General features: G+C 43.1%; 1 protein-coding gene across 2 annotated transcripts in view; it reads left to right on the top strand.

The window, feature by feature from the left end:
- Positions 1 to 16,860, top strand: part of frem1a (Fras1 related extracellular matrix 1a) — a 31,388-nt gene extending 14,528 nt beyond the window's left edge. Inside the window, exons 10-37 of one of the 2 annotated variants that reach the window (XM_084344288.1) lie at positions 26 to 168; positions 584 to 780; positions 869 to 959; positions 1,064 to 1,231; positions 1,321 to 1,529; positions 2,519 to 2,612; positions 2,742 to 2,994; positions 3,154 to 3,351; positions 4,245 to 4,430; positions 4,509 to 4,705; positions 4,793 to 5,003; positions 5,225 to 5,369; positions 5,456 to 5,597; positions 5,747 to 5,942; positions 6,059 to 6,323; positions 6,536 to 6,953; positions 8,195 to 8,396; positions 8,477 to 8,621; positions 8,706 to 8,835; positions 8,934 to 9,006; positions 9,984 to 10,148; positions 10,360 to 10,538; positions 11,457 to 11,504; positions 11,620 to 11,805; positions 12,007 to 12,138; positions 12,785 to 12,900; positions 13,080 to 13,165; positions 15,186 to 16,860. In XM_084344288.1, the coding sequence (XP_084200414.1) occupies positions 26 to 168; positions 584 to 780; positions 869 to 959; positions 1,064 to 1,231; positions 1,321 to 1,529; positions 2,519 to 2,612; positions 2,742 to 2,994; positions 3,154 to 3,351; positions 4,245 to 4,430; positions 4,509 to 4,705; positions 4,793 to 5,003; positions 5,225 to 5,369; positions 5,456 to 5,597; positions 5,747 to 5,942; positions 6,059 to 6,323; positions 6,536 to 6,953; positions 8,195 to 8,396; positions 8,477 to 8,621; positions 8,706 to 8,835; positions 8,934 to 9,006; positions 9,984 to 10,148; positions 10,360 to 10,538; positions 11,457 to 11,504; positions 11,620 to 11,805; positions 12,007 to 12,138; positions 12,785 to 12,900; positions 13,080 to 13,165; positions 15,186 to 15,388 (4,778 nt within the window). In that variant the 3' untranslated portion in view covers positions 15,389 to 16,860. Of the gene's footprint in view, positions 1 to 25; positions 169 to 583; positions 781 to 868; positions 960 to 1,063; positions 1,232 to 1,320; positions 1,530 to 2,518; positions 2,613 to 2,741; positions 2,995 to 3,153; positions 3,352 to 4,244; positions 4,431 to 4,508; positions 4,706 to 4,792; positions 5,004 to 5,224; positions 5,370 to 5,455; positions 5,598 to 5,746; positions 5,943 to 6,058; positions 6,324 to 6,535; positions 6,954 to 8,194; positions 8,397 to 8,476; positions 8,622 to 8,705; positions 8,836 to 8,933; positions 9,007 to 9,983; positions 10,149 to 10,359; positions 10,560 to 11,456; positions 11,505 to 11,619; positions 11,806 to 12,006; positions 12,139 to 12,784; positions 12,901 to 13,079; positions 13,166 to 15,185 lie in introns of both variants that reach the window. The other variant, XM_084344287.1, reaches the window with a different exon arrangement.
- Positions 16,861 to 18,188: the final 1,328 nt, after the last annotated feature.

Genomic DNA, 18,188 nt, shown 5'->3' with positions numbered 1-18,188 from the left:
CATGTTTCTGTTGGTTTGAATCCAGGTTATCCTGTCAGACACTTTCTGCAGAAAGACCTGTCTCAGTCCATGGTTTACTATCGACATCTAGGAAATGAGGTGTTTGATGACTCCTTTGAGGTGGTGCTGTCGGATTTCCACGACCCCCCCAACCTGTCTGAGACTCAAGTGGGTAACGACAACACATCCTGACAATACTGTTGTTTAGTGAGCCACTACAGGACAAGATGAGAAGACACCATTTCAATTTATGCTGAGTGATCATTAACAAATCCTCTAAGCGTCTACACAGGTTTACACTAGCTGGCTTTTTCGAGTACAGTGAGGTTTACATCTGCAGGCCACATATGTCAGTAACACATTTCATGGAAATCCATCCAGAAGTATGAAATAAAATGAAAAAATTATATGAACCAAAGTGGTGGAAGGCCGACAGACTAACTGACTGAAGGTAGCTCGCTAAAACAAAAAGGGAGAATCAATGGGAGAAACATCTGTTGTAGAGTTTCATTGTTCTACTTGAATTATGTCAACACAGAACTGTACTTGCTATCTGATCTATGCTGGTGTCCTTGTGGTGCAGGTGTTGATGGTTCACATAGAGCCAGTCCCAGACCAACCACCTAAAGAGGTCCCTGGGTCCAGCCGATGTCTTGTGATCAAAGAAACAGAGGTGCTCCATATAACACGACAACAGCTTCACTTTGTAGACCAGGAGTCTCCAGACAGTGAGCTCACATACACAGTCACCACTCCACCTTTCTACTCCGGTCCTCATAGGTTAGTATGTCCTCACCTTCAGAAAGCACAGTGGACACCAAACAGTGGAACAGTTGTCTGAATAATGTGTTGTCGTCCTCCTGAGCAGCAGTCCTGACGCAGGGAGGTTGTTCTTAGTCGACAGCATACCTAAATTCACCAAAGACTCCAATGCACCAGTCCTGAGGCTCTTCACACAGGTGATTCTTTCTGTTTTTTTTATTCAGGAATACATTAGCGGTCCATGCAGTGAGACTAGCTTATCCACAACATATCCATTGTTTTCCTTTTGGTTTGCGTCCAGCATGCAGTGAACTTCATGAAAGTCGCCTTCATGCCTCCCATCATGGACATCGGCCCTTACCCCCAGTATATCCAAATGATCCTCTCTGTGACCAACCACCTGGGCAAAACAGTCACTGGCATCTGCTTCAACATCACTGTGGTGCCAGTGGACAACCAGCCACCACAGGTGGAAAATACAATTATATCATTCTTAACTAATTCCTTCCTTGTGGATATGTGAATATATAGAAAAAGTGTTGATCTGTTCTGTTGCAGGTCATTACCAACCCTCTGACTGTAGATGAGGGAGGGGAGTGCTGGCTCGGCCCTGAGCACCTGCTGCTGTCAGACGTGGACTCCATGGAAGAAGTCCTGCGGGTGGAGCTTCAGAGGGACCCACAGCATGGAGCTCTGCAGCTTGGCGGCCTCCCGCTCAAACCAGGCCACGTTTTCACTGTGCAAGACCTGAAAAGCCTTAAAGTTAGGTCAGATATCCTGCTTCACTGTTTCTCCATTTCATGTGGTATTGACGCCTAAATAATACGCTCTGAATATGAATGGGGGGAAAAACCTGATTTAAAAATCATTTCATACATGGCCGCTCACTCAGTAAATTAAGGGGACTTGGGATCCTAGTATCATTTTGCATCTTAACAACACTACATAATAGGTGTTTGCGTTTGCTTTTTCTTTTTTCTTTATGGAAACACCTTTAAAATGCCGGTCAGTACAACACCACGTCTACAGCCTCAACAAAAAGCAGAGGAACAGACATACTGCTCTCTGACACTGTCAACAAAACTAACCACATGAGCACTAGAGGGCAGAATATAGCTGATAGCTTGTTAAAAAGTACTGAACACTTCTCTGTTGATTAAAGTTTTGATACTTTAACAGTATTTATGTAGAACCTAGACCTGCTTTATATTAAAAAAAGACAGGAACTTTCATATTCTGCAATATGGACCTTTAATAAAGTCACATTATGTCAAACGTGTGTGTAGTTTAGCTTGTTGTGGAGTTCTGCTCCAAAGGGGCCACAAAGAAAGTTAAAGAAAGACTAGGACCACTTTAAACTAACATCATTAGTTCATTAAGTACACAAATAAAGAAGTTATTGATGAAAGCAGTGATTGTAAAAATCAATGTAAAAGACCACAATCATCCAATCAAGTGTTTGAAAGAAGACCTTGATGTGAGCTCAGGTCCCACATTAAGAATATTACCATCTCCCATAATCATTCACCAGGTGGAAAATCCCAATATCAGTTTATCTGTGTGTTCATAAGAACAATCATGTGATAGATGAGCCTGATAGTTGCCAAGTGTCAGCAGCTGTTATCTGAAGTGTTTTAAAGCAAGATGGTGGCAGGAAGCTGAGTAATCAGATTCTCTCATCTGCATGTTCCACATGGTCAGATTGTTTATTACATCAGAGTGCACATCATAATTCTGTCTGTCATTTGTCATTCAGGTACAGTCACGACAGCTCAGAGACTGTCGAGGACAACATTGAATTGACTGCGACAGATGGCACCAATCCAGTCAGTTTTGTCCTGCAAGTGAAGGTGATTCTTCTCATCTGACAAAATAATGGGCTTCCTTTAGGAATGCACCGTCTGAATGCTGTCCACTCATGATCCTTCTTTGCCGTCAGAAAATCAAATGAACCATTCATTGTTTCACGTCATCTCCAGGTGAAACCCGTCAACGACGAGGTCCCGGTGCTGGTTCCTGGTTTGAAGCCGGTTCTCAGCTGTGCAGAGGGACAGGAAATAGTCATCACAGCAGAGTTTATCTACGCCACCGATGCAGACAGCGACAACAGCACCCTGACCTTCCTGATCGCCCGGCAGCCGTATCATGGTGTGGTTCTCCGGAGCGGTGTCATCGTCGATCGCTTCATCCAGGCCGACATCACTGCAGGGATCATCGCCTACAAACACACAGGTGGGCTGAAGTGACTAAAGATGTTCTGAATAGCCACACTCAAAACATTTAAATTCAAAACATTGAATTTCCCCAAGGAGACTGATAAAGTATAAAAGAGGGGATAGTAGAGTACAGTTAGGACTGTCTCTAAATGCTTTGTATATAACTGTGGTTCAGGGCTGGAGATTGGACTCACTCCTCGCCGTGACACCATCACCTTTGTTATTTCTGACGGAGACACGGAAAAGTCTGCTGCATGCTGTGGTGGAGGAAAACCCAGCAGGACCAGAGGCACGGCTCAGCACAGCCTGCCTGTGTACGACCTCCACGTCACAGTGTTCCCGGTCGACAGCCAGCCACCCTCACTTACAACAGGTGGGCCATTTCTAAAGCAGTCAGCTGGTGTCCAGAGGAGCAGCTCTGAGCTGGAGCTTCACTGACAAATAGAAGGAAGTAACTCACCACTTTGTACTCACTCAGGGTCGACCTCCAGGTGTCTTCACTTAATGTGTTCATTAGAACTCTTCTCAGGACTGTCTGGGTCGGTTTAACATTTCCCTCACTCAACTGTGACTTTGCACCTAACACCTCTATCACTGCAATATGCCTTTTCAGCCAGACTGTGGTGACAGCTGTGCTTAAGTCAATGGGAGATGATTGGTTGACCTCCTCTCTGAAGTGTGTTCTTTCATTTTCTGGAGGCATTTCTTCAACAGAAGTCACACGACACAGATATGTTGGGTTTTAATGTGTTTCTCCATCATCTCCTCTAGACTTCTACACAGCTGTCCCCACAGTCAACCTCTGTTAGCTTCATGTTTTGGACAAAAAAGCCTCATATATTTCCTCATATATAAGTGTTGATATTAGAGTTAAATTCACCAGATGGACACACCGGTGTGATAATGCTGCTCTGTTTCTGCTGTAGGTATGAAAGGCAGCCAGTCATTCTTGATGTTGCCTGAACTTCATAATGTTTTTGTTCTTGGACTTCACCTAACTGAGATCACTTTTAAAGGATCAGGCTGGAGATATTTTATATGAAACAAACAAAGTTCATATGCTGATCTTGCGTGTACATTGGAGGATTTCTTACCCAAAGCAAATTACACACATTTTAAACACACAACCGCCATTTTCAAAACTAGAATCACTCACACTGAAATGCATGAACTGAAAAGAATTTAAAGGTTGAAGTAATTTAACTGTCTGACACCTGTACCTGTATTCGTCAAAGGATTTCTAATGTCTTGATGTCTTGTCTGTAGGAGACATCTTCATGGTGGATGAGGGTGGGACCGCCCCGATTACTGCATCTCACCTGAAGGCCTCTGATGTGGACACGGTCCTGAACGAGCTGGTGATCAGTCTGATTTCTCCGCCACAGTTTGGCTACATTGAAAATGTCCTGCCCAGTCCTGGCTTTGAGAAAAGCAACACAGGCATAAGCATAGGTAAGCATTATGATAGACACTATTATTATCAGATATATGAGACCAAAATATCATTTATACTTTCTTCCTTGTTCCTAGCCTCCTTTTCATACAGAGACATCATTGATGGTCATGTGAACTACGTTCAGTCCAGACACCAGAGGATGGAGCCCACAGCTGACCAGTTCATGCTCTGTGTATCAGACGGCAAACACAGCTCTGCCCATGTCCCCTTCTACATTATCATTAACCCGACCAACGATGAGATCCCAGAGTTTGTGGCTCGCAACATCACAGTAAGTTTTAGCGCCAAAATGAAACATTCCCATCAGATTCTGCACACAAGACATGGTCCATACTCACTGATGTCCTTCTGTGATGAGGTCCGTGAAGGAGAAATGAAGCAGCTGGACTCGTCAGTTTTACACGCCATGGATCTGGATGTCCCCAAGAACATCCTGCGCTTCAGCGTGGTCAAAGCCCCGCAGCACGGCAGCATCGTCAACCACGGCGGTGAAAAGCCGGCCGCCAGGAGACGGGAGGCCGGTGCTCAGTCCCCGGTGGTCGACTTCACAATGACAGATCTTACAAATGGTAATTTTACATCAGTGTTCAGTTTGGCAGACCTTTTTTAATAAGTCTTAAACTTTACTAGAATGTTTATTAGTTTTAGTCACAGTTTAGTCATTGTCATCCTTCGAACTCCGCGTTTTTTATAAGTAGTGGTGCACTCTGATGGATATTTCCTACCTGACGGAATGACATAGAAATCCAAGATGTGCATGAACACTGATCTTCTAAAACCACACACCTAGGTATGGATCTAATGTACGTGCACGATGACTCAGAGAACACGGAGGACAGTTTTACCATCCAGCTGACTGACGGCAGGCACCACCTCCACAGACAAGTGATGGTTGAAGTGGTGCCGGTGAATGACGAGGAGCCTCGCGTCATCAGGTCCGACTGACGCCTTCATGACAGTTCATCACACGACTGAATGTAGAAGATAAACGTGAACCTTGTCTCCATCTTCTGTCCTTCAGGAACAATGGGCTGGAGGTGGAGCTGGGAGAGGCCAGGCTTATATCCAGCGTCACACTGTTCGCACAGGACAGTGACACTCCTTCTTCAGAGGTCATGTACATATTCCAGAGTGTTCCTGCACAAGGGATACTTCAGCTGAAGGTTGGTGCAGTGCCACAGAACTTAAAGACATACATTATATCTCCTGTCATTGAGGCTGTGTCATTTTGGACTACAGCAGACTGTCTCTGTAAGCACTGGGGTGACTCTGGGAGGTGTTGTGTTCCTCACTGTGACTGGTCCTGTCTCAGGAGGGTCAAGACTGGGTGACGCTGACAGCCGGGAGAAACTGCACGCAGGAGAAGGTGGACATGAACCTTCTGCGCTACGTGCACACGGGCGTCCACGGTGCTAAAACACAGGACTTCTTTGTCTTCCACTTGTTGGATGGGAAGAATCAATCACCGCCGCAGCACTTCCACATCTCAGTCAAAGATCTAGAGAAAGGTACTCTTACATTCTCCGGCAGACACGTTGGGAGTGCCGGGCCACGCCGTGTCTCCCCGTGTCACTTCACACAGATTTAATCTTTAAACATGTCCTCCTCCTCCATGTTTTTTCAGGAAATATTGCCGTCTTTGTGAAGCCAGTGAACGTCAGCCGTGGGGACCGCGTGGTTCTCACAACAGACGTGCTGTTAGCCACCGACCACACGGACAAGCCTGAGGAGCTGCTGTATGTCATCACCGACCCTCCTCCTCACGGACACATAGAGTACATCAAGCACCCTGGACTGGCCATCTCCACCTTCAGCCAGATGGACATTGCAGCCAACGTTGTGGCTTACGTGCACGACAACAGAGCCAGCACACCCACAGAAACCTTTCAGTGAGTGTAGAAGCCAATGTAAAACTTGTTCAAGTTACAACTTCTCAAGTTCACAATGCAGCTGAGATTCTCATTTTATTTTTGGACTTAACACAGATTTGATATTGTTTTGTGTGAAAGTGTTGAGTACAGATTAAAGTGTGAAACATGCTTTCCTTACAGTGACCAGTGTTCAGACCACCTAACAGCCAGTCTCTTGTATGCCTCGGCAGGTTTGTTGTCAGTAATGGTAAGACCAGCCGAAATGGCAGCTTTGAGATCACGGTGGAGATGGTGGATCGCGTCCTGCCGTCTCTGTCCTCCAACAAGGGCCTCTCAGTGCCACAGGGCTCCTCCATGATCCTGGGTCCAGACTGCCTGGCCATGTCTGATCCTGACACTCCACCCGGTGCCCTGACCTTCGTCCTCCTCCAGCCTCCGCAGTATGGCAGGCTGCTTTTAGGTGGTGCCACACTAACTGCTGGCTCAAACTTCACCCAGAGAAACATCCAGGAGCTGGAGGTAACATATAAACATGATGCAGGGCCGTCACAGATCGACCGGTTCGCCTTCACTGCCTCTGACAGCACCAGTCAGGGTTTCCTGATGGACGGGCGCTTACATACGGCACCTGTGTTCTTCACAATCCAGGTATGTGATGGAGGGTGTATTTGTGTGTTTAGAGTCTTGTCACGACTCTCCCAGCACCGTCAGCAAGTCACAATTGGACATGCCCGATAGAGCTTGTATTATGTACCCTGACACCTGCACAACTCAAATCCAGGGATCCTAAGTCTGTTAGCCAATGAGAAGACATTAGGGTACCCAGGTGTGATGCCTCTTTACCTTTAGCTGCCTTATTCCTCTAGAAATGTATTTAATCAAATGTTCAGAAGAGTCCCTAGACAGCAGACACTTGGTCACACGTGACAATGCTGAATTCTCATGTCATCCACTTTAACCCTCCGAACCAGAAGGTAGCAGTAATGCACTGAAAAGTATTTTGCCAACCACCGTTAAACAACAAAAGCAAAGACGAACTTTAACCCCTGACCTGGGCCTTAGCCTCCATTTTTCTGTCCAGGAAGTCAAACAGTTGGACATGAACCGAAGGAAGCTTCTTGGTATCACTATTTTGCAGCATAGATAGACTGAAAGTCAGATGCAGACGTCAAAGCTGGGTCACAAAATTAGTATTAGCAGTATTAGCCACAATCACAAAATATGATGTCAGAAATAAAAATCTCCTGTGGGCTCTGCATCCTTTAAATGGCCAGGGTTAAACGTTTCCAGTCTGCATGATGTTAATGATTTCATCTGACTTCACAGGGAACGTGACCAGGTGACAGGCAGAGAGAATAACTGTATAAAACCAGCCAACTGTCTCACTGATGGTCTTGTTTACTTATGTAGGTCATATAGAAGCATCAGTATTATATCGAGACTGTGTCATAACCAGTATAATGTTCCTTGTAGTCCATTGAACATGCTAACTTCTGCTACAAACTTCATTTTGCATGGCCAAAGATGAAATTAAGTTTGCCCAGTAGGACTTTAACATTCCACTGTCCACATGCTTTTCCACTGAAATATCGGTACTGTTAGCATCTCGTTCTTACTGAACAGAGCCCAAAACACTCTTGTTAAATAAAACTTCTTGGGAGAAAACAAAGGCAAACAAATGATCTTCTGTAAGCTTCCACAACTTAATTTGTTGGTTGCAGTCTGCAACCTCACTGCTAGATGCCCCTAAATCCTCCACACTGGACCTTTAAATGTGTGTTTATCATATAGGCTCTGTCACGTTATTTCATTAGTCAACAACTTTCTTTCTTATATTAGATATTCATGTGAACCAATCTCTTTTAGTAACAAACTGTGTATAATTTCAGATCAAGCCTTTGGATAAATCCCCTCCTGAGGTTGTGAAGCTGCTTCCTCTTTGTAAAGCTGAGCTTTTAGGCGACGGACGATATGGAATCTTCCTGTCATCTCGGGAGCTCAAGGCCCAGGACAGCGACAGCAGAGAGGAAGAGCTGATATTCTGCATCGTTCGCCAGCCTTACTTTGGTTACCTAGAGAACGGGACCACAGGTCGGAGAATACATTTGGCTTCCATCTAGATCACAGCTTAGCTTGGAATGAGAAATGACGTCTCTCCTTTGCTCCTGCAGGTGCTTTTGTGCCGCAGCGCTTCTTGCAGACTGAGCTGAACAAGAGGACTGTCGTCTACATCATCAACCCTGACAGGGAGTCTCTGTCAGACAGCCTGGAGTTCACAGTGTCAGATCCTTTAGGGAACACTGGGCCCTCTCACATGTAACAACAACACCAACAATACTGGATTTGATCACATCTGAAGTAAAAGTGTGGTCTTCACTGTGCTCGACCTTGTCTTTACAGACTTGAGTTCAGCTGGTCCAGCGTGGAGCTGTCTCAGCCTGAGTACTCTGTGTGTGAGGAGCAGGGGACCGTCTCACTGGACATCATCAGGAGAGGAAACCTGGCAGAGTCTTCATACATCACTGTGAAGGTTGGTACTCAAACCAGTTCCCTCGTCAGTCACCTGATACTTGGCCTCTTCCTTGCAGATTATAGGACCTGTTTCTGCTTCCTGTTTCTGTACCACAGGTAAAAGAGGTGACCGCGACTGCTGGAAAAGATTTCCTCATAAGCCCTTCTTCCCTCATTCAGTTTGATCCAGGTATGTGTCATTAATGTAAAAAGCGTGTATTGTGCTGTTAAATGTGGGGCTTTGCTGCTTTTCTCGGTCAGTTATGACAGTGAATAATGAGTTCTGAGGTTTGGACTGAAGAAGACGTCACTTTGGGCTCTATAAATTATTGATGAACATTTTTTTATAATTTGTTGAAGAAGACATATTCTGCTCATTTTATGTTTTGTTAGTGCTAGAGCAGGTTTCTTGAATTTGGGTCCTTTTTGTCTAATTGTGATCGATACCATATATATATCAATACCACATGTCATGTTCTTGGGTGAACAGGGTGAGGATGGTGACACCTGTGTTTTTGTGAAGGTGTTGTGACTACAGTGTACAGAAAACCCACTGACTCAGACCAGTATCTTCATTTTGACTCTGACATTACAACATAAAGGAACAGCGGTGAGGCAGGGGAATAAATACAGGGACAACAGGTCCGATGGGCGCCACCAAGTCCCACTGTGAGACTTCCTTACATGGCTGGACTGTGTCAACATCTAGTGAGACGTCTTCAGTTCACAAGGAGTCACCACAAACCGTCCAAAACCTCCTCTGCTGGTACACCCGGGAGACAGGAGACTAAACGAACAGCAGAATCAGACATCAGCTGTCTGTGAATAGCAGACTAAAGCCACTCCCAGCATCCACTGGGGAGAGGTCAAAGGTCATTGATCAGGAGTCAGTAAACATCCAAAGAAAGATGAAGGAGGACATTGATCCAGGCAGGGTTACCACCTCCATATACAACCACATGCTTTCATATAGTCACACTTCCACAGTCAGGTCATGTGAGAAGAACCAAACGTCATCTGCTGATGAAGGCCACACCATGTGGCTAAAAGCTTTTGTCCCGTCTGACCAGTGACCGAACTTTATGTTGTGCAATGCTGAATCACAGAAGTATGCCTCCGAGACAAGGCAGAGTGTAAACATGTTTGTGTGTGTGTGTGTGTGTGCAGGAGTGTCAAAGAGGAGCTGGCACGCTGAGATCATTCAGGATAACCTGGAGGAGGCTGAGGAGATGTTTGAAGTGCTGCTGGTCTCCCCTGAGGGCACGGTGATCAGCAGCATCCACACGGCTCAGGTCACCATCAGGGAGTCCGGGGGGAAGACGGGAGGAAGAGGTAAAAGCAAACTTCTCTCTTTTTGCATTGAAACTTACCAAAGAAAAACATTCAAATTACTGTACAGTATGTGATGTACAATCCTGCCATAGCATAGAAATTTAAAAACAATAATGTTTTTTATCACAAGATGGCGCCAGTTATTGGGATTAAAAACCCAGTGAGTTGATATTTGCCCAAAGAAATGACTGTTAAAACACATCCACCACAGGAGGGTGCCAGCTGAGCCACGACCGGGAGCCTCCTGTTCTTGGAGGAAAAGAGATCCGGTCAGACACGTACCCCCAGCACGGATCCATCCAACTAGAGAAACTGCCCCTCGGCACAGATTCAGTCATCTGGACCCGTGGAGACAGCGTCTCCAGGCCTGTCCCAAAGAAGAAACTCAAAGTGAGGGGTAACCCAAAGTCTGTGAGTACCTGTTCTTGAAGATCAGCACTGGATTGGACTCACGCTCACATATCCCCTTCATCACAGCTTTGTTTCTGATTCATGGGCCAAAACAAAATATATAAATGCAGACATAATTATGTAAATAAATGCTGAAATAAATGACTGAATAAATAATTTCATAATTTAATGCTTGATAATATATTCTTATAAAATAAAATGCCCAAATGAATATTTAATAAATACATTTATTTTAATATATTATTCCTTTATTCACACATTTATTTTTATCAATTCATTGATTTTATTTATTGATTGATATATACTTTAGTTTACACATAGCTTGACTTGTTGCTCACCTGACGCCACCAGATGACTGGACTCCCACACAACCATTTGGGAAGTCATTGGACCCTGTTTGGTAAAGGGCAGTCCTTACTCCTTAAATTCTTGGTGTGTGATTGGCCGACACATCTGTCTATCACTGCTATCATGGACTTTCATCAATAGATGAAAAATTAAGATCTTTCCATCTTCTGTTTTTCACATTTGCATAAAGAAATGAATAACTATATTGTGTTATTCACTTGTACATAAATTAATTTACAGATGAATAACGTAATATACAAATGTGTAAACATATAGATATAAACATAGGCCTATAAATAAAGAATAAATACACAAATAAATGTAACATTTACATATGAATTGTCTCATTTAATTAGCAATATATATATATATATATATCTACTGTGACAAGTGCAAATTACATAATTATCAATTTGTTCATTTGCTTAATCATTTTATTATATAATTTTATGAGTATCTATTTATGTTTTTTTTTATTTTAACTTCTGCCCTTAAAACCCTCCACACAGATTAAAATGATCTCTGATCTGGTGCTGTTTCATTTTTCAGATTGCACCTTCATCAGTTTTTCACAACGGGACAGACATCGTTTACACGGTACACAGCAGCAGCAGTGGATACTAACGTTACCTTTTTAAAAATGATAATAATAATAATACATTTAACTTATAAGTCCAAAATGTCTTCAATTATGTGGTTTCTTTCATTCCAGTATCATGGGATCATGCAGATGCAGGTAGAAGACGACACCTCGCCATCGAGGAAGGGCAGAAAGGCAAACATCCGTGTGGTGAGCAGGGGAGCACAGCAGCAGGCGTCAGCAGGACTCACTGGGTCCAAGTCGGACCATCAAAGGAAGATCTCAAAACCTCGAAAAAGTTCACAGTCTAAAGGACATGTGAGTGTGTTATTGGTCCTATAGAGTCAGTACAGAGTAATTCTCTTTTGCCATGATCTTCAGTTCTGTGATCAGCCACGAGCACTTCTTTAAGAGAAGTTCCAAACTTTCTGTTGCTTATTAGTTATTGATTTATGGGTCATTATTGTGGATAAATATAATGCATTCCAGTTAAAGCAACACCAAATGAATTCTCCATAGGCCACAGCTGACAACACCATGCCCAAGCCCTGTGTGCCAGAACTGATCGGCCTCCTGCATTTCAACCAGACCACCAATCAGCTCTTTCACTGCAACGGTGTGTCCTGGAAACCCTGGGCACCAACTGATCAGGTACTCCACCTGCTACTAGCATGCACTAGTTTCTTTGCATCTCTGGGGAACAGAAAATGTCTGACCTCGGCAATACCGTCATCTTCAAATGATTCAGTGATGTGATGTAAATAAGTACATTTACTCAAGAGTATTACTCAAGTTCAATTTTGAGGTTTTGGACTTCCATTTTTTCCCATTTGATACTTCCACTCCGATACATCCTACTCTTCCCTCCAATAGTGTATTATTGATTTTAGTCAAAAGGTACTTTGCAGATTCCATGTTGCATAAGAGCCAAAGTAGCACATTTTTAAATACTTTACATTTATTTTTTCAGCAAACGGATAAAAAAAACACTGACTAGGATAATAACATTCATAAATGAATGTTGGAAATGTAGTTTTTCAACAGAGTAAAGGGCCGCAGATCACCAGGAGTGATAAAAAAAATCAATACTGTCCTAAAAAACTGAAAAGTAGTGGATGGAGGATAGAGCCCTGTGGAGCTCCATGTGAAAAATGTGTAGATGATACTTTTGGAGTGACTTTTTGTCTTTCTTAGACAAAACACTGATGTCTCTAAAGATTTCCTAAATACTCATTTGTAATCAATCATGTTTGCCTACAAATGTCACCATATGTCCCCATTTTCTCCTGAAACCCAGTTGGTGAGTGCTCAGACGTGTCCCCAGGGCTGGACCTTTCACCGTGGCCACTGTTACACCCTCAGCACGGAGCACAAGGTGACATGGAGCACAGCTAACAGGGCCTGCAGGGAGAGGTGAGGTTAACATGGAGCTGCGTGTTCGAAGAGAACCTGAGAAACTGAGACAGACTTAATGGACACACATGCTTCTGATTAGTTGTCTGTCATGTATAAGAACTATATCATCAGAATGATATGCACTGTGAATGATTCTTTTGATTACACAGCTTTCCCTCTTGTCGTCTTGATTTCAGATATAAAGGCACGCTTGCAAGCGTTCTCTCTAAAGTAGACATGGACTGGCTGTGGGACTTTAGTGGAAGAAAACCATTTTGGATAGGTATTTATCTGGATCATTTGTTGCAACATCTTTCAGCTTCATTTTTTATTATTTTTATTTTCTTTCAGAAATAACATGTCCAGTGTGGATGGGATGATGCACGTGTGTTCTCACTTTTTAAAGTCAAGGGGAGGAGAAAAAGAAACAACAAACAAACATTAAAGTGAAACAACAATATTAAACAACTGGGACAAACAGAAAAATTTGAAAAATGCTCAACCTATCCCGAACCCCGGCACCACTGTATGGTGTTAAGGCTCCTCACACATCAACAACAACAGGAATAAATGATGCCAGAACACATGTATACTTAGGAGTGGATCCTATTAGATGAGCTGAGGTCAAAGGTCAGTCGCCACATTTCATTACAGGCAAGACAGCAATAAGAATTCTGGTTCGGAGATCATTTAAAATTCCTTTAATGAATTGTTATGGAAAACAGAGTCCCTCATGTTAAAGGGACGCTCCATCAACTTTTATTCTCAAAGTACCAGAGTTATACAAGTGGCCGTCACTGCTGTGGCATCTCTCTACACATTTGTATGAGAGCTGTCCAAAGTAGTGAACAGTTTTCTGCTTTTACCTTCACTATCTGTGTAATGTTACTTTAGACAAAGATGTCAGGAGGAAATGTGTAGTTCTCAGCTGCTCCAACAGTAGAGGCAGACTTCAACTTCAACTGGAACAAAACTGAATATAAAATACACAAGCCTTTACTCCGTGTGAGGGCCTCTGTCACAGACACTGAACATACATTCAGTGGACGTGCAGAGGACCAAGATGGTCACCAGAAGTGGATCAACAGTCATTGATTTAATCATTATTATAATTACTGTTGATTCATTAATATTATTGTTATGGTAATATTGTCCCTTTTATGAGTGATTGGTATTTATTGTTCCTCGTCTGATGATTAAAAATTCATTTTGAATACCTATAAAACATAGAATTATATATATTTTTCACGTTTTATGATTGTAACTGCTCTGTAATGATTAAATGCAGCCCTTGATTGACTGTGCTAGTTACACAGAGCTTCATCATTTGAAATGTGGTGAATATCAAGTTTATTCTCTAGTTCTGAAATCGGAATAATCCACAAGGAACCTTAATCAGGAAGTGGAGCCACCGTCTAACGTCATCAATCCAACTACCCACGCTTCTGTCACTATTACCAGGCAGCAGCACACAATGAGTGGCTACCAGCTGATGGCAGAACACACTAATCTGCTGGATTTGTTCACATAAAGCCTTGTTAAACATGTAGCTCAACCAAAAGTAACTTTGTCCAAGCAAATGACTTGCAGATGTCTGCATACTTCAGAGTTCTCCTGATGTCTGGGAGTGCACAGTGTGAACAGGAGGGGGCTGAGCACACAGCCCTGCGGGGCTCCGGTGTGGAGCACTGAAGCACAGAAGCTTAACATTTCAAAAATAGCCCACCTCACTTATGAAACCTGATCCTCTTTATAAGGTCAGTGTGATATGATAGGTGACATGAACCACTTGCTGCTACTGCTGCTGTTAATGTAACATTTGAAAAACTCCACCTGCACCCCAACATCCACCTGTAGACTCTGAGACGTCATCGTCACTCCCCGATCCCTGCTGTGCCCAGGTCAGTGTCTCCTTGTGGGGAGTGACACAGTCAGAGCCTAGATGATAAATATCAACTCTGTACATATTCTGCATATGTACATGTACATCCACATTCAATCCATCCCACATGAGCTGGCTGACTGTCTTGTCAGTATTAACAGTATCTATGATGCTTGTTGGATTGAATTATTAGGGAGTGACCCACGTGAATGCTCATTAGTTGTGTTATGTTTATACTGCTTTAACTCACAGTTGGCTTTTGGATCATGTCAATGAATAAGCAGTAATGAGTAAAAGTACTTAATTTAGTTATTTGTCAACATGAGAATCTATAATATTCAACACTGTAACGCACTGTAGTGGGACTGTGTGAGTACAACTTCTTTACTGTGACCAACTGATTCTTCTCCTCTTGTTTCAGGCCTGAACGACAGAGAAGGCCGAGGACGTTGGGAGTGGGCAGGCGGAGAGCCTGTCAGCTACACTAACTGGAGGAAGACACCCCCCCGCTCCAAAATGAAGGGGAACAAAAAGTGTGTTCTGGTGTGGAGGAGGGCAAAGTGGCAAATCAGGGACTGCAAGACAAGCAGAGGTCATCGCTTTGTGTGTTCGGTTAAAACTTGAACTCAGCAGTGGACGTAGCAGTGATCCACTGCAGAGCTGCAGGAGCAAGGACTGATCCTCAGGACATTTACACTGCAATAACTGACAGCTTTCCTTTAAGGATCAATAGGAGCGTTGATGGAACTGTTCATATCATTAATAATGAACTTGGCGACAATCGTGTCTGAAAAGTAACCTGCTCAACCAAGTGACGATGTTTACACTGCATTTATTCTAATTAACCACTGAAAGTATTGTTGTGTATGTAAAGCTCACCGGAATCTTTTATAATTATTTCAGACAGGACCGAGGCCAGATACTCACAGACCCCCTCAACCACCAGGGGCCCCGAAAGCCTCGAATTCACTGCGTCAGTTGGTGACAGTAATGACTGAATTAAAATGTTTGGGTGAACTGTTCCTTTAAGGCTTTTAATATTTTAATTTATATTGTACATATTCCTAAATTAATTTGTGTTTAATCAGATTACCCCGGCCTAACTGACACACAGTATTCTACCAGAGGCATACTGTTCGGCTCATTCAGTTTATATAATATAATATGCCATGTTCTGTCATTGGGCACACGTCTTGTTTAAAGTTGACATTACTTCATTGGGTATAAGCCTGCGGTGTTGTTGCTGTCCCCGTTTGGATAAATTCAGCTCTATCAATGTTGTTCAGATCTGGGGCGAGTGGGTCTTGGGAACCACAAGGTTCAGCGCCAATGTGATTATCCCCATCATGTGATCTACAGCCGGGGTATGAAAGAGAGCCTTTTATATGAGCTGTAAGCACTTCTCAGAGGTTTGCATGCACTGAAAAGACACACCGGATCCTCCTCAGCTCGGTAAGTCTAACTAAAACTGAACAGATATGTCCCTGATGTGTGTATGCTGCAGATTTATATTGTAGTGCTTCACAACGTTATGGTTTTGTTTCTGCTGTAAATTATCCAAAAAATGTTCTTTGCATGACTCATGAGAGCAGCTCTTGGAACGTCAGTCAGGAGGTCCTTTAGGTTTTGAGATTTACATACTGATGATTCACCACCAGTGTTCAACAGAATGGAGTACTTTGCTGATCGATAACATGTTAAGTGCATTAGCAGCTACTCACTTGCATTACAGTGTTTGCAGACATGGGGCTACGGGCAAGGCATGGGCTAAACAGTGTTCAGAATGCTTTTAACTATAAAGAGCAGCGCTATCTTAACCTCAATGATAATGTCTCTCAGTGTGTAATCCATGATAAGATGCAGAATAAAGAGGGCTGTCAGGGACGTAACACATCATGTGACTGCAGAGTTCATCATTATTTTCTGTTTCTGTATTTTTTTCCCTTTTTTTCTTATATTGCTGAGCATTAGCCTGTGTAAGATAGCATATAGACACCATAGTATGAGGTAAGAGTTACTCTGATGTCCCTGAGAAATATGATGTGTACTCTTATTGATGTCCAGGTTATCATTAAATGTACCAGTCTCAAATTGAATGTAAGCTGTTGGTGTTTGTTTTTATCTCAACTTATAATAGTTCAAAGTCCCGGGGTGAGAGGAGGGGTATTCAGTTGGTTGCAATCTGCAACCTCACAGTAAGATGCCATTAAATCCTACACACTGGACCTTTAATCCTTTTGAGAAATGAGCTTATTCGCTTTCTTTCTGGGAGGAAGATGAGACGATTGATATTGATCTCATGTCTGTTTGAGTCAGGATATGATAAGCCTCATTTAGCATAAAAAACACAAATAGAGACCCAGACTAAAGCTCACTAATGACCATGTCATTTAACAGGGCGGCCAGCTGACACACACTGATTGAGTGTCACACAGTCTGAACTTTTGACAGTGGAAAACACACGTCAGTGAGTGTAAGGACAGTACATCTCTACTGACATGATAAAAGCGAGGCTGATGAGATTTGTGTGGTAACAAATCAATAAGAAACAACTTAATGAAACAACTTGGCATTAACTTCCCTGGCACAGGGTCAGACAGACAGACAGACATGATGCTGTAACAGTGCTTCATACGCTGGTATTGATCCTAACTCTTATTCATCCGACAGAACTTATGTTAGTTCTTTTGTTAGTTAGTAGCTTCATTTAGCTGCCAAGGTGTCAGGAGAAGCATCAGTATGATCAGTCCAGGCTGCTTTTCTACTTTAATGAAATCTAGTTTGCTGTTTTTTGGACACAATGGTCCTGCAGGATCCACTGTCTTTGATTACTGTGTTTTTCTCCTTCATTTACTTTTCATACAGTGTTTGTAGATGTAGCTACTTGCCAACCCTCCAGATTCTTCTGAAAATCCCATTTCTCCACCCAGTCCTCCTGACTCCACATTACTGCAACAAAATACCTCCATAAATTCACTAGAATGAAAGAAATAAAATGTTTTCTGGGGAAAGATCAGATATCCTGATTAGGTTTGCTCTCCCAATTTGGGTTTAGATGTTTGGAGGCTGGCCAGTTACACCCGTTCATCACTGACCATGATTATTGACTCGGCTTTTCATCTATAAAAGCCTCGAACAGATAACAAAGCCACAGTCTGTGCTCACTGATCATGTGTGGAAACCTGCACTGCAGCCAGAGATGCTACAGAAGAGCTCCTGTTGTTAGTGAAGAACTAGCTACAAGATGTCGGCTAACTACTTCCAGTCTTTATGCTAAGCTAGGCTAATCACTTCCTTAATCCAGCTCTGTAGAGACACGTTTCTTACATCAGTGTTCGACAGAAGGTTTTTTCCCCCAAAATTTTGACGTTTTCGCTTTATTTAGGAACAGCCACATGTTTCTGGTGTCACTTCATGTAGGCTT

This window comes from Pagrus pagrus, assembly GCF_965226575.1.
Source record: "Pagrus pagrus genome assembly, chromosome: 22".
NCBI classification, from domain to species: Eukaryota; Metazoa; Chordata; class Actinopteri; order Spariformes; family Sparidae; genus Pagrus; species Pagrus pagrus.
Note: the sequence above shows the minus strand (reverse complement) of the source record. Positions and strands in the feature narration are given on the sequence as shown.